Here is a 13364-nt window from a genome sequence, read left to right as displayed (position 1 = left end):
GTCTTTTCATGTAGTTACGAGTCTCTGACCTCGGCTCGCAGTATCGTAACTACTGAATCGATTCAATGGGCACTTAATAGTTTTGCTCCTTTCAAATCTCCAGGAGCGGATGGGATTTATCTTGTTTTACTCCAAAAGGGATTTGAGTTTATCAAACATGTTTTGAAAAAGCTACTTGTAAGCAGTTTTGCTACCGGGTACATTCCCAGATCCTGGCGTGATATTACTGTAAAGTTTATCCCGAAAGGAGGACGTGCGTCGTATGAAGAAGCAAAGAGTTTTAGACCAATCAGTCTGATCTCTTTTCTTCTGAAATGTCTGGAACGCATTATCGATCATCACATCCGTGATGTTTATTTGGCAAACATGCCTCTTCATGTCAATCAACATGCTTACCAATCTGGAAAGTCCACTGCGACTTTTTTACACAAAGTTGTATACGATATCGAGAATCCTGCTTGGGTGTGTTCTTGGATGTTGAGAGTGCCTTTGATAACGTGTCTTTTGATGCCATTTTGGAAGCCGCACAAAGCCATGGGCTACCTACAATGATTACCAATTGGATTCATCAAATGCTCAAAAACCGACATCTCTTCTCGACATTGCGTCAAGCAGCGATTTGAAAATTGAGTGTTTGCGGATGCCCCCAAGGGGGAGTCTTGTCACCACTTTTGTGGAATCTCGTAGCAGATACGCTATTGAGGCAACTCAATAATTGCGGTTTTCCAACTTATGGATTTGCCGACGACTATCTAGCTCTGATAGTTGGTATGTGCATAAGCACCCTATTCGACATGATGTAAAGTGCTCTTCAGGTAGTCGAGAGTTGGTGTCGCCAATATGGCCTTTCGGTTAACCCGAATAAAACATCTATTGTTCTTTTTACGGAAAGACGAAACCGCGATGGAATTCAACCTTTACGTCTTTTTGGCACTGAGATTAATGTGACTGATCAAGTAAAGTATGTCGGAGTCATTCTAGATTCCAAACTTTCATGGACACCTCACATTGATTTCAGAGTCAAAAAAGCTTGCATGGCCTTCGGTCAATGCCGGCGAACCTTTGGTAAAACTTGGGGCCTCAAACCCAAATATATCAAATGGATTTACACAACAGTTGTTCGACCAATATTGGCATATGGATGTCTTCGTTCTCTACAACTCCCACCGCAGCGCTCGAGGCCCTTTTAGACGTTGCGACACTACACATATATCTTAAACAAGAAGCACTTTTTTGCTCTTACCGTTTATGGGTACTGGATCTACTGGAGAAAAATCAAGTGAATCGTAGATCTACACACACTTCGTTGTTTCCACTTTTGGTGAATTGGGACAAAATTGTCCTTGCTCCAAGTGATCTCACAATTGCTTGTTACTTTCCTTACAGGACATTTACCACACAATTCCCTTCACGGGAAGAGTGGACGTCTGGCTATTTGGAAAGAAGTATATCAAACGATATAGTATGTTACACTGATGGCTCCCTTCTTGAAGGTAGAGCTGGTGCAGGAGTATATTCTCGTGAGCTAAGGCTGAATCAGTTTTACTCACTTGGTAGAAATTGCACCGTTTTTCAGGCGGAAATATTTGCTCTTATGTGTGGAGTGCAATTAGCACTTCAACAGCGCGTAATGGGTAAAGTCATATACTTCTGTTCAGATAGTCAGGCTGCTATAAAAGCTCTCGCTTCGGCCAACTCAAGGTCGAAGCTTGTTATCGAATGTCGAACTCAAATTGAGGAACTGAATTCAGTTAACTCTGTAAACCTTGTATGGGTACCATGAGCCATTCTTCCATCGCTGGAAATGAATTGGCTGATGAGCTTGCTCGCGATGGAGCATCGCATGACTTCATTGGCCCTGAGCCGGCTATTCCAATTTCGAAGTGCTGGGTGAAGCTTAAGATAAACTCTTGGGTGGCAACTCAGCACAAGCAATATTGGAATAGTTTGGAGTCATGTCGTCAAACAAAAGTGTACATTACTGAGCCATCTCCAAGGGTGGCGAAGTATTTAACAAATCTGTCAAAGCAGAATTGTAGTCTCTTGGTCAGAGCGTTGACAGGCCACTGCCGACTCAACTATCACATGGCAAATATTCAGCGTGCTGACTCATTTGTGTGTGATAGTTGTGACTCCGATTATGGAACTTCGTATCACCTGATATGCAACTGTCCAGTTTTTTCGCAAATGCGATTCCAATTACTTGGTAAACACTTATTAAGTGAAACTGAATTCAAAAGCCTGAATCTTCAGGACATTCTGTTATTCTTAACTGTGGTAATGAGCTATAGGCTCTCTTTACGCTCATGCGTTTTGCAGTGCCCTTTTCAGGGCGCTGTTCGAACTCATTGTGGTATGGAGCTATATGCTCTTATTTCGCTTATGCGATCTTCCCTCTTCAAGGGACCCCACTCCTATTTCCTCCCATCTTTCCCTTCCCTTTCCTCTCCCATCGGGTAGATGATGAAATAGGCTCAAATATGGCGATGGCACAAATCTCCCAACTGGTGGGGAACGTGCCTTTGGAGCCGGCCTTCCGATACCTGATGGTTCCGAATACAGAATTGTCCATTTATGACAAATAACTGAAACCTTTTTAAAGTACACTGAGGGTGGTTTCAAAAAAATCGAATGGAAATTGACGAATTGGCAGCTGTTTGAAAATGCCTTGTCGGAGGCCGGTAACGTAAAGGTTAAAAGCGTTTATTTTCTCTAAAAAAATGTAAAAAAAATGTTAGTGAAAGATTAATTTAGTTTTACTAAGATGATAGTATTGCCTAACACAGAACACCCAGAAAAATAATGTACTGTTTGAAATTATACTAATAAAGGAATAAAAAATACTATGCTTATACAGTGTGGGGCCGAAATCCGTACAGGCTCAAAATCCGTACACTTCATACAAATTGTAGCACCAAAACACGTGCTAGGGAGTGGACGGATTTAGTTTTATTTCTTAGCTGTACGGATTTCGATCCCACACGCTGTACCATATTTTCTTATGTAAATTGACCCTGAAATAAATTCGAATTTCTGAAGTCGTTTACAAAAACCAAAATAGGTATCCAACTTTTGTTCATAACATCTATGGGAAATTACAAGTTAATGTTGAAAATTATGTCTAACGTCCACTATGCCTATCATACTTATGGCTAACGTCGTGCACGTAGTTTAACATGACTTATCTTGTATTATTGAAGAAAACTTTAAAATTATTTATGGACATCTAGACTCGACATTAGCTATATTAAAATCTGATGATCAAATTTTCAAACTCGTAAGGAGTATTGATCATATTTCTCTTCCCCTTCCAATAACGATATTGGTCCGAGTCCAGGTGGGCTCAATGAGTCCGATTCAATGGCTTAAATAAGTAGGTATACCTGCCATAACCTAAGGTGCTCTATTGCACATGCATTGTGCATCTTGCATCTGAATATGACGACCCCGATACGGATGACGTTAATGGTGGTGAAGGCGGTGAGTAATCGGTTCACATTTTAAACACTCGAGCAGCTGCAGCCACCAGAAAAGAAAAGGGTCTTTAACACAGGGGTACAGATTTCTGAAAAGCTGTCAAAAACCCAACTCCCATACATGTTGAAGTACTAAGTCAAACAATCATCTACAATATTAGATACTTAAGGACAAGGCTGCTAAATGTAATTTTTTTTTGGAAAAAAAATGAGATATTAATAGCACTTGTCAAATAATGAGGATGCATAATTATTGCATTTTGTAAATTTGGACCACTGTGCGTTATTTGCCGACTATCATCCTCTCAGGATGGAAGGACAATGACGAGTAGGTACCGACGACGAAGGTGACAAGGGGTGCTGTCCTGCATATGATGGATGGAATACCGTCATATCCAGTACATACTACTGATAGGATGGGAAAACTTTTAAATAAATATAGGTTGCGGTGTGACGGAGGGGATCAACAGCTGTGTGACGCAATCATTGTTCAACTGGAGCAACGGATGACATATGCCATTTGGCGGAGTGGTGAATGAAGGAAACGATTTGTTTCAGCGAACGGAAGAGCGGAAGGGATAACAAATTGCTATCTGAAGTGTTTCGATGGGGGTTGGTAACCTAGTTTTCGATGCATTCGAATCGAGTTTATCCGGGATTGCTTCAAGAACATTTAGAGTATAGTCAGATCGTATTTTATAAAATGGATGATTGTGCTGTAATTGAAAATAGAAGGGCAAGCTTCAATTGTATCATGGCAATATTTTGTCGAACATCAAAGGCTATACAGCATCTACTTAAAATAAGATTACATCAGTACCATGTTGTGGTCCCATCGCAATTTGCAACTTTTCCGCGACATAAAAAAATCCCATCCTGGCGCGTCCGACGCAGCCCCAGCATAATCAAAACTTTATCACCAACAACAGCACCATCAAACGCTATTTCAAATTTATGAATTTGTCCTCAAAACGACCGTCTGGGTGCGCGCTTTTCCTGCTCCCCTTTTTTTCTGCTGTACGTCGCGTCGTCGGCCTACGTCAGCCAAAGAATCGCCGGGACCTGCGAGAGCCATATAGTATTTCGTATTCGTTTTCAATTTCGTCTTTTACGTTTCCGCCACCGTTGATCGTCCGGCTCTGAACTGACGGCGACTAACGACGACAACGACGTGATGGTGGTTTGCTACTTGTGCTGAGTGTTATAAATTAGAAGTCTACCGGTCTAGAGGTTTTCTGGACATTGGGTTGATTCCATGGTCGATTCAGGGACAGACATTCTCGATTTATGGAGATATGCGATTCTTGCACTACCTAGATTTCCAGATGAATTCGCCAGATATTAATTTTCTCTACTCTCTTACATAGTAGTCTCTTATGTTGTTTGAGGTACCCAAATGTAAGCCTCACAAACTTTCCCATATTGCTGTTATGGTTGCCAAAAACAATCAAATATAGTACCTGTCTAGTCAAATTCCAGAAGATGGCCGAATTGTTTGATTCAAATATACTACAAAAACGACAAGGACAAGATCTGCTTGGAATTCACCAAGAATTTTACCGGCAGTTCGACAAGCGACTACCGTAAAATCCACAAACGATATTCTAGAACAATAGCCATAGACCTTGGATAGATAGTGTTGCGTCGAATCCAATTACTCAACGCCGACGTTTCTGTCGTTAGATTGGACCTTTTTCAGGGCTTGATACTATACACAGAGTCAAATTGTTGGAAATCCTGTTTTAGGTCACTGCGGTTGAAACGAATATTACTGGCGATAGAATACTATTATAACTGAGTAGGGGAAAAGCACTGATTTTCAACCTACAAGAAATCTGTGCCAATTTTCAGATTTTCATACAAAGTAGGCCAAAATCGTATGAATGGATCAAAAATAAATGCTAGGTCGAAAGTTGTTGCTTTTCCCCTAGATGAAGTGATGTTAGTTTATCGAAAATTTGCCACGGAACACAGCATCTTTGTAGATCCTGTACCTGACACACGTAAAGAAGTAATAAACGATTTGTACTGCCTGATCTGCCTATGTGATCGTTAACCGGTAATGTTAAGCAATACACGCAACAAGTGTCCTCTCTTAAAATTCTGTCGAATCCTTGCTATGAAACCCCTGCGGCAGTTATGGGAACTCAATTCTTCAACAACATTACTCTGAACCGACGATAGCCATAAAATGTTCTGGACGAAATCGTAAAACGTACAATATTGGATTTTTTGGGTTCACATCAAATCTACCTATTCCACGAATAGAAATTCTTCAATTTCAGCAACAAGTTGGCATCTATTGAGAATAGATCTGTTAGAAAGGACGATTCCAATAATTTACTGTTTGTTTTATAATCAAATTCTACCAAATTAATCATTTTTAGATTCGTAGAACAGGTAAAAAGTGAGGTTACGAGTCGCCTCTGGATCACATACAGGCCATTAAGTTAATTTGTTGCATTTTGCATCATCAAAATACTTGAGACCACACAAAATGTCAACAAAATGAAAGCGACTCAAACTTGGAAAATACATGTCAGGGCAGTGCACTTCGGCTTCGTCCTTTAGGACGACAACTGGACAGTGAAACTGTTTCCCGATAAGGAGGAACTCCTATCATATATACTGCATCACACGTAAATTGATGAGCTAGTACCTAATATCTCCACAGAAGTTCTCGAAATGCACCGAATTGCGGTATGTTAGACCGCTACGTTAGCAAGCCAAAGCATAGCTACTGGTGTAAACCTTTTGGTGAGACCAATGAGTTTTTGTGTTTGTTTCGAATTAATTGTGACGAATCTTTTGGACTGATACGCATTGGAAGCTGTTTTCCAATTGGATATAATTTGACTGGACAACCAGCTGTTCAGTTCAATATTTAGTAAGCAGTTTGATATGCCCAAGTATGGCTCAGGACCAGTGTTGTAAACAATCACGGTAGTCGACATGTTTTCGCTGATATTCATCAGCGCTTTTCTCAAACATTCACAACACGAGCGATCAAACGAATTTCGAAAAGAAAAATGTCGATTGAATGCCACTGATCACGATTGCTTCGCTAAGAAACGTTACAGTTTTGTTTGTTTCTGTTCTGCTTTCAGTGTTTGTGTCACATTCAACATAACAGGCAAGATCAAACTATTCATGTTGTTTGTGATCCGATGTCTAAATTCTATGCAAAACTTATGATTTATGCAAATGTCATCGTGTCGGACAACTTTCAATTGACTCTTTTTTGTGTTTGTCGACGTTCATTCTGAAGCTCGTGCTGTGACTGCTGACCATGGCAACGAAACGAACGTCGCGCAAAATGTCGAATGTTTTCAGCACTGCTTAGGACCAATGAATGTAGTGGCCGATCCATTCCTGGCTAGCTCATCGGCAATTCCATTACCCTCTAGACCCGCATGCCCCGAGATCCAATATAGTTTAACTCGATTGCGGATGGCTAGGGTTTTTAGAGCAACAACACATTCCCACACTAATTTTGAGTTAAAAGTGTAAGCTTTCTGGCTGCTGCTTGGCTGTCGGAGAAAATAAAGATTGTGGCATTTCTGTAATTCCTCTTTACGCTGAGCTGTGCACATTCAATGATAGCATACACTTCAGCCTGAAAAAGTGTAGGTCACTGTTCGAAAGGGACAGATATTTTAGTCCTTGGTCCGTGCACTCCAGATCCAGAACGATTGTTCATTCTCGATCCATCAGTGTAGAATTTGATTGAGCCTGGAGGAATACTCGGTGAAGAATGTCACCAGAATCCATATGCTTGTGGCCGGTACCCGACATAATAGATAGCGCTAACGGGCAGCGAGAGTCCAAGAAAAGCGAATCCACCACAAAAAGAAAAGGCAGCACGATATTAAATTTTCTGCTCATCCATTTATTAGCTATTCTTTCAAAGTATTTTATTGATGATTATTTTCTCCGTATATTTTTTTCAGAGATTTGACTTTATTTTGCTTACAGGTGGGTCTAATGATTCTGTAAGAGTGATTATTGACATCATAGCTGCAAGCATTTCATCAGAAATAATCCCTTCTTTCTAAAATAGGCTGTTCTTTCGAAGAGCCTTTTCAGAAAGGAAGCTAATTTAAAAAAAAATGATGATTCATATGAAAATTTATTCATATGCACATGAGTTCCAGCATTCGGGATAGAGTCATAGAGTCAGCACAATACGTGTAGCAGAAGTAGCCTAGGCAAACTGCTTCTCATATCCGACTTAAACAATGTTACAGGGGACCAGCCTCAGCAGGACTAATCCTCTAAAGCCAACTCCTGGTCGGTGCGTCAAAGCTGCTGCAATTCTGACATGATATGAGTGACAGCCGTAGTTAAGGACATATCGGAAGGAACCCCTGTCATGGCAGAGAAAATGGCTTCCTCACATATGCAAACACATTTCTGGAAGTTCACATTATTTCTCAAAATATTTTACTTACCCACACTAAGTTCACTCCCAAATTGCTAACGAGACATCAGAACACTATTATCTTACGATTTCCGTAGTTTTAACACTAGTATCTGGTGGAAATTTCATGAACCGTGCTAATTTTCAACACGGACGTTTAACTTTGCTACAATTGTTTACACTTATCCGCCTGCGAACGAAGAACAATTTTCGCCGAATTTTACCACTTTCGCTAAGCGTAGAACCTCCAACACAGTTTGCTTTCACTACTTGTTAATTAAAGAATAATTACTGGTAGATTTCTGATGAAAACAACTTAAATTTTCACCAAACCGTGCTAAAAACAATCACTTGATCACAGCATTTCGCTTTTTTTTATTTTTCTAATTTTACGCCGGCTGCTCGCTTGCAGGGCTGTCAGATACGTTGATGGTTATGTACGACATCAAGCAATCTTATTTAGTCGAAGGGGATAAGACTCAAATTGAAGTAGCGATTACTGGCAACAACGTCTTATCAATTATAATTTCTCTATTACCAACAAATAGGAGAATAGTTTTTGTGTACCACTACTTTTATACTGTTATTAGTGGATTCAAAGGAGTTTCACCTTAATGCATTCCAGCACTCGGCATATGCACACATGACGGGGTTGGTGGTCTAATGGCTACCGCTTCTGCTCCATAAGCAGAAGGTCATGGGTTCAATCCCAGGCCCGTCGCTTGCCTCGTACTTTGTAGTTGTATATCTCTCACTTGCTTCTATCTTTCATTCTAAATCTATCACACTCAAACTATTCGTTCATAGCAAACGCGACTGACGAGAAACCGTTTCCCTAATGCTTCCATTCTTCCACGCGCATGCCTCTCTTTACGCCTGATACATAGGCAGTCTGCTAACCACAAAAGCAAACCTCTCTGCCATACCTTTCCCCCAATCCATACACTCCCGCATGAACTGGCGTAGATGCAGTCGGACTCCACGGTCTACAGTGGGCCAGTATAAGTGCAACATCATTTCTTCCGCCTTCCCCAAATTGGTCTGTATTCTGACGTGGCAGGCACCATTGTTGCCTAAAAATAAAAGATCACCAGCACTTATACACCGAGGGTGTCTGTTAGTCCCAAGCAGTCATTCGGTTGGTTCTTGTGTAAGTGCAGCTGATCTGGCGATACTGGAGTAGCATCCACGGGCGGCCAATGAAGCTCAAGCTCCAGCACTCGACATACGCGAACATTCTCTCTGTTATATTGTCGAGGGGACACGTCTCGCATGAAGCGAGCATGCGACCTCTCACAACAATGCACTGAGGGCAATAGAATTGAAATGGGGGCACGGAAGTGAGCAGCTTTATTAAACTTTTTGCAAGATTTTTTATAACTTTGATTCAAAACTTCGAGTCAGATAAGTTAGAGAATAATCAATTAGAGATTTTTTTATCGAAACATTGCTAATCAATCAGAAAAGTGAAACATTCCTAAGTAGTATTATAATAGTGTAGAAACGTAGACTAGTTATTAGTAGAAATTAAGGTGAAGATGAATGGAAGCCAAACTTCAAATTTTCAAGAGCACGGACCTGGCGAACTGAACCCCCATTTGAGCTAAAAACTTAATCGATTGGTCACCACCAGCTAGTGATCAATCGAATGAGTTTTCAGCCTGAACGGATGTTCGGATCTCCAGATTCGTGCTCTAGAAAATTTGAGGTTTGGCTCCGATTCATCTTCATCTTAAATAATTTGTTTAAAAGTTACTTGTCCAACATTAAATATGCGTAATGACAATATCATCAACCGTAACAACATTCTACAACTTATGTCGGGTGGATTTGTAGATTTAGAACTTTAAGATGCTCATTCAAAGTAATTTTCCCGGTGATCATATAAAATTCCCGTTTTTCCCGTCTTTTTCCCGATGGATTCAAATTCCCGTCGCAGCCCACTTCATTTTTATATATCATGTGAGCTGTGATGTTTAAGGTGAAACATGTCGAAATCCAAACATGGCTGTCACAATAACCTACTCACGACTTTAAAGGCGCTAATCTGCAGAAATATTGAACGTACGAATTTGATCTTATTATTTTATACTTTCTGCTAGTGCACAAAGTTAAAATAAAAATTACACTGTCGTTCGATGCTGCTTTCGCAAGGTTTGTGCCTTCAAAGTTTTGGTACATCATTGAATTGGAATTCCAATCTGTATCTCCTTAAGCGAATGTTTATTGTATTCCGTGATGTACCAAAATCATAGGGCGATGTCAAAAAAGTCCTTAGAGAATTTGAAATCATAACAAAAGTCTTACCGAAGCATGGCAGATGTCTGAGTGAATTCTACAGATTTTTGTAAAATCCAAAATTCTGTTCCAAAAGAAGATCCTGAACAAAAAATAAAAATTACTTAAAACAAAATATTAAAGCTGTTTTGAACCGTCATGTTAAGCTTAACAGAAACATGTTGAATTTTCAATAAATGCTGTACAGAATGAAATTTGAAACTTTTATCTAAATTTAAGCATTCTTAAAAGGATCAAGGTTTCCAACCAGATCACTGAGACGAATTCAATTCGATCGTGACTGTAAGAATTTCTAATAGAACTCTTTGTTAATTCTGAAGACGTAAAACATAAACGTGCTGTAATTATGAATAATCCTTTTTTGACGATTCCAGTTCCAGCGATTACCAAAAACGTGTGTGTAAAATATATTGAAAGGCACAAAACGGAGTATACAAAACAAATAAATTTCGTTCTATAAAAACAGAAATCACAATAACTGTTATAATATAAAATGGTATTAAGCATAATCAGTTTCACGAATAAAATGCTACTATGTGGAATAAATCACGCTCTATACGTTCCTCCAAGGGTACAACATATATTTTCAGCTATAGATTTTGTTGCTTTTTTCTATGCATTCCTATGATTCCTCTCAACCCAGTCAACAAAAAAAATATGACAATTCATACGGACATGTACTGTATAGCCAGACCATCTTCTCTTGTTCTAAAAGTTCAAGTGACTTATGTGAAGACAAAAAAAATCATTGACAAATGCATAAAATACACCGGAATGTCGAGATCAATGCATTCCGTAAAAGCTTTATTTTGCTAGCAAAATTCTGAAAATCGGAATATGTTGTCGCATGAATAAAAGTGATTAGAAGATGGGAGCTATTTACTGCATAAAATAACTTTGTTTAATTATTTTACTGACAATGATTGAGTTTGTTATTATTTTTAAGGGGATAAATAAAAATATTCTTCTATGATTGTGAGCTCTTTGGAGGATGAGAGCAGTACCTCGCCAAACAGCTGAACGGCGTTACAAACCAATAAGACATACTGGAGTGCAAGATAGCTTTTTCGATCAATTCTTCTTGGATGTTGCTTGCTTTTACTGATAATTGTGAAAAATAGTTTTCCTATAAGTATATATTTTTGCCCATAACTCACCTCGCTAGAGCCATCCTAACATGAGATAATCCACCGAGGGGCAACGATAAGGTATCCACGGTGGCTAGTTTTGTTGAAACTCGGTTCCGACAGGGAAAAAAGTGAAAATTCACCAGAAGAAACCGATGACGACGATGACGACGGCTTAGACGACGACGTCGGAAAACAAGTTGGCTGTCGTTCGTGTCGCGCTACCTTGGAGGCTACACAGCTGCTTTCGGCAAAGGTTGTTGCGTATTTTTGTTTTTGTTTTGTATAGTTTTCCCCTCTTGCAGCTGCTGGGTGTCTACGACAAAAAGCGTTTCGCGAAACACAAAACTTTGCCGAACAAATTGTCCTTGTTTTAATTTTTTGTCAGAATCTGTTTAGCAAACATTGCACGGGTTGTCATGGACGTGACTTTTGCTTATCAGCACAAGTTATTTTCTTCTTTCTCACGAAGCTCGGAATGTAGCTTTTGCTCACTTTGGTTTTAACCTTTACAACTTTTTTTTCAATTAAATTTCACTACCACCTATTTTGAATAGGTTCTTCTCTCTTCCTTTCTGCTTCGTTTCACTGCTGCCCGGTTCGGCTATGACTTCACTTTCACAGAAACGATTTTTCCAATCTTCACTCCTTTCTCTTTTGAGCTTTTTTATTTCTCGAGCGATAGCTGCGTGCACACCGGACAGAAAGATTACTAGAGAGCACTCCTTTCTAATCTATTTACGGCGACTTTGGCCAACAAAGTATGATAGAAATCGATTTAATTTAGCACAGAGATTGGGTAATTTTCCATGCACATACACATACACCGGTCCCGGTGCGTTCTTGTGCACTATAGCCAAAAAGCAGAATAGTATCAACGAACCCACCCGTTCAAGGTTTCTTTATCACGAAGTGAGATATCTTCTCTGCTCCGGTTGTTACTTGTTTTAATCTTCCGCACGTAACGACCGTTTCGAAAAAAAAATCAACATCAAATAGAGTGATTACTGGTCATTGCTACAAACTAACACACTTGGCAAGGGCATACATCAATGCACGTATACTCGAGAGCGAGGACTTATCCGAAGGGCTTATCATTGAGGCTGATGTTTCTGGTACGATATAACAGCATAGCTAATGACTGCAGCAGCAAGTAGTTTTTTTTTTGTGCTCACAGCAGTGTATCATAACAATGTTTTCGTTAGCATTTCAAGTACATCTGCCTTTATCTCGGACAGCATGTGCAATACACATCGAGGCGCTCAGTAAATATGGGGCCTTAGTATTAGTTCACCAATACACCCGAACGGCAATCCACTCGCACACTCTTGCCACTACAGGCAAACCCACTTGATATTGCCTGAGCAGTCCCAAGGTTCTTCCGTAATTAATTCTTCCTTCTCTGGCTCTCGCGTCGCACTCTGGGGCTCCCTCTCCTCGTCGGCACTCATAAAATGGCTCAACTGGTCGTCTTGACGGTGATCACTTGACATTCAAGATCTGTCATTGGGCTGTCGGCGTCGTCACTGTTGGTTGGTTGAAACGGACTCTTCGAGTTGCTTCTCATTTGTTTCTGGTTTGTTTGGCACAACACTCACGAATCGAATCGTGAAAAATTTGCAACCATTACACACCCGTGTTTCACAATCGAACAAATTGGTCAAACCCACACTATCTTGAACACCCCTACAGTAGACACCGTGAGATGCTCAGTTTATATCTATACAAGGCTATTAGAAGCGCTGTTGAAGTCAAGGTTAGCACTCAGATCTGAGCCACGGGCTTTCAACGTCAATTGTCTATAGCACATCCATGGATTCTTATCGTTCCCAATCCACAACAAGTCAGAGATACTCAAATCGCGAACCAAGCCCAATCATCCACATTTCACGCGTTTTGCGCTTCGTTCGATTGCCCTTGGAAAGCGACAGCACGGGAAGGACGTTTCCACGCTCTACCGTCTCCAATTCGTAGCGATTCGACGACAGTTGACGAGCACAGCGAAGAACTGCAACCGAGATGCACACCCTTTCTACTCCGAGC

At 40.2% G+C, this 13364-nt stretch overlaps 1 protein-coding gene across 2 annotated transcripts in view; it reads right to left on the bottom strand.

Annotated features, from left to right (window-relative positions):
- The window catches only part of LOC5566642 (protein roadkill), a 512014-nt gene that overhangs the window by 343872 nt on the left and 154778 nt on the right, over positions 1-13364 (bottom strand). The window contains exon 2 of one of the 2 annotated variants that reach the window (XM_021856076.1): positions 11352-12006. The exons of the other annotated variant lie outside the window; for it this stretch is intronic. Coding sequence (XP_021711768.1) covers positions 11352-11365 — 14 coding nt within the window. The 5' untranslated portion in view covers positions 11366-12006. The remainder of the gene's footprint in view (positions 1-11351; positions 12007-13364) is intronic. 2 annotated transcript variants of the gene reach the window in all.

The sequence above is a fragment of the Aedes aegypti genome, chromosome 1, assembly GCF_002204515.2.
Source record: "Aedes aegypti strain LVP_AGWG chromosome 1, AaegL5.0 Primary Assembly, whole genome shotgun sequence".
In the NCBI taxonomy this organism is placed as follows: domain Eukaryota; kingdom Metazoa; phylum Arthropoda; class Insecta; order Diptera; family Culicidae; genus Aedes; species Aedes aegypti.
The sequence above is the reverse complement of the archived record's forward strand: the minus strand, read 5'-3'. Positions and strand labels throughout refer to the sequence as shown.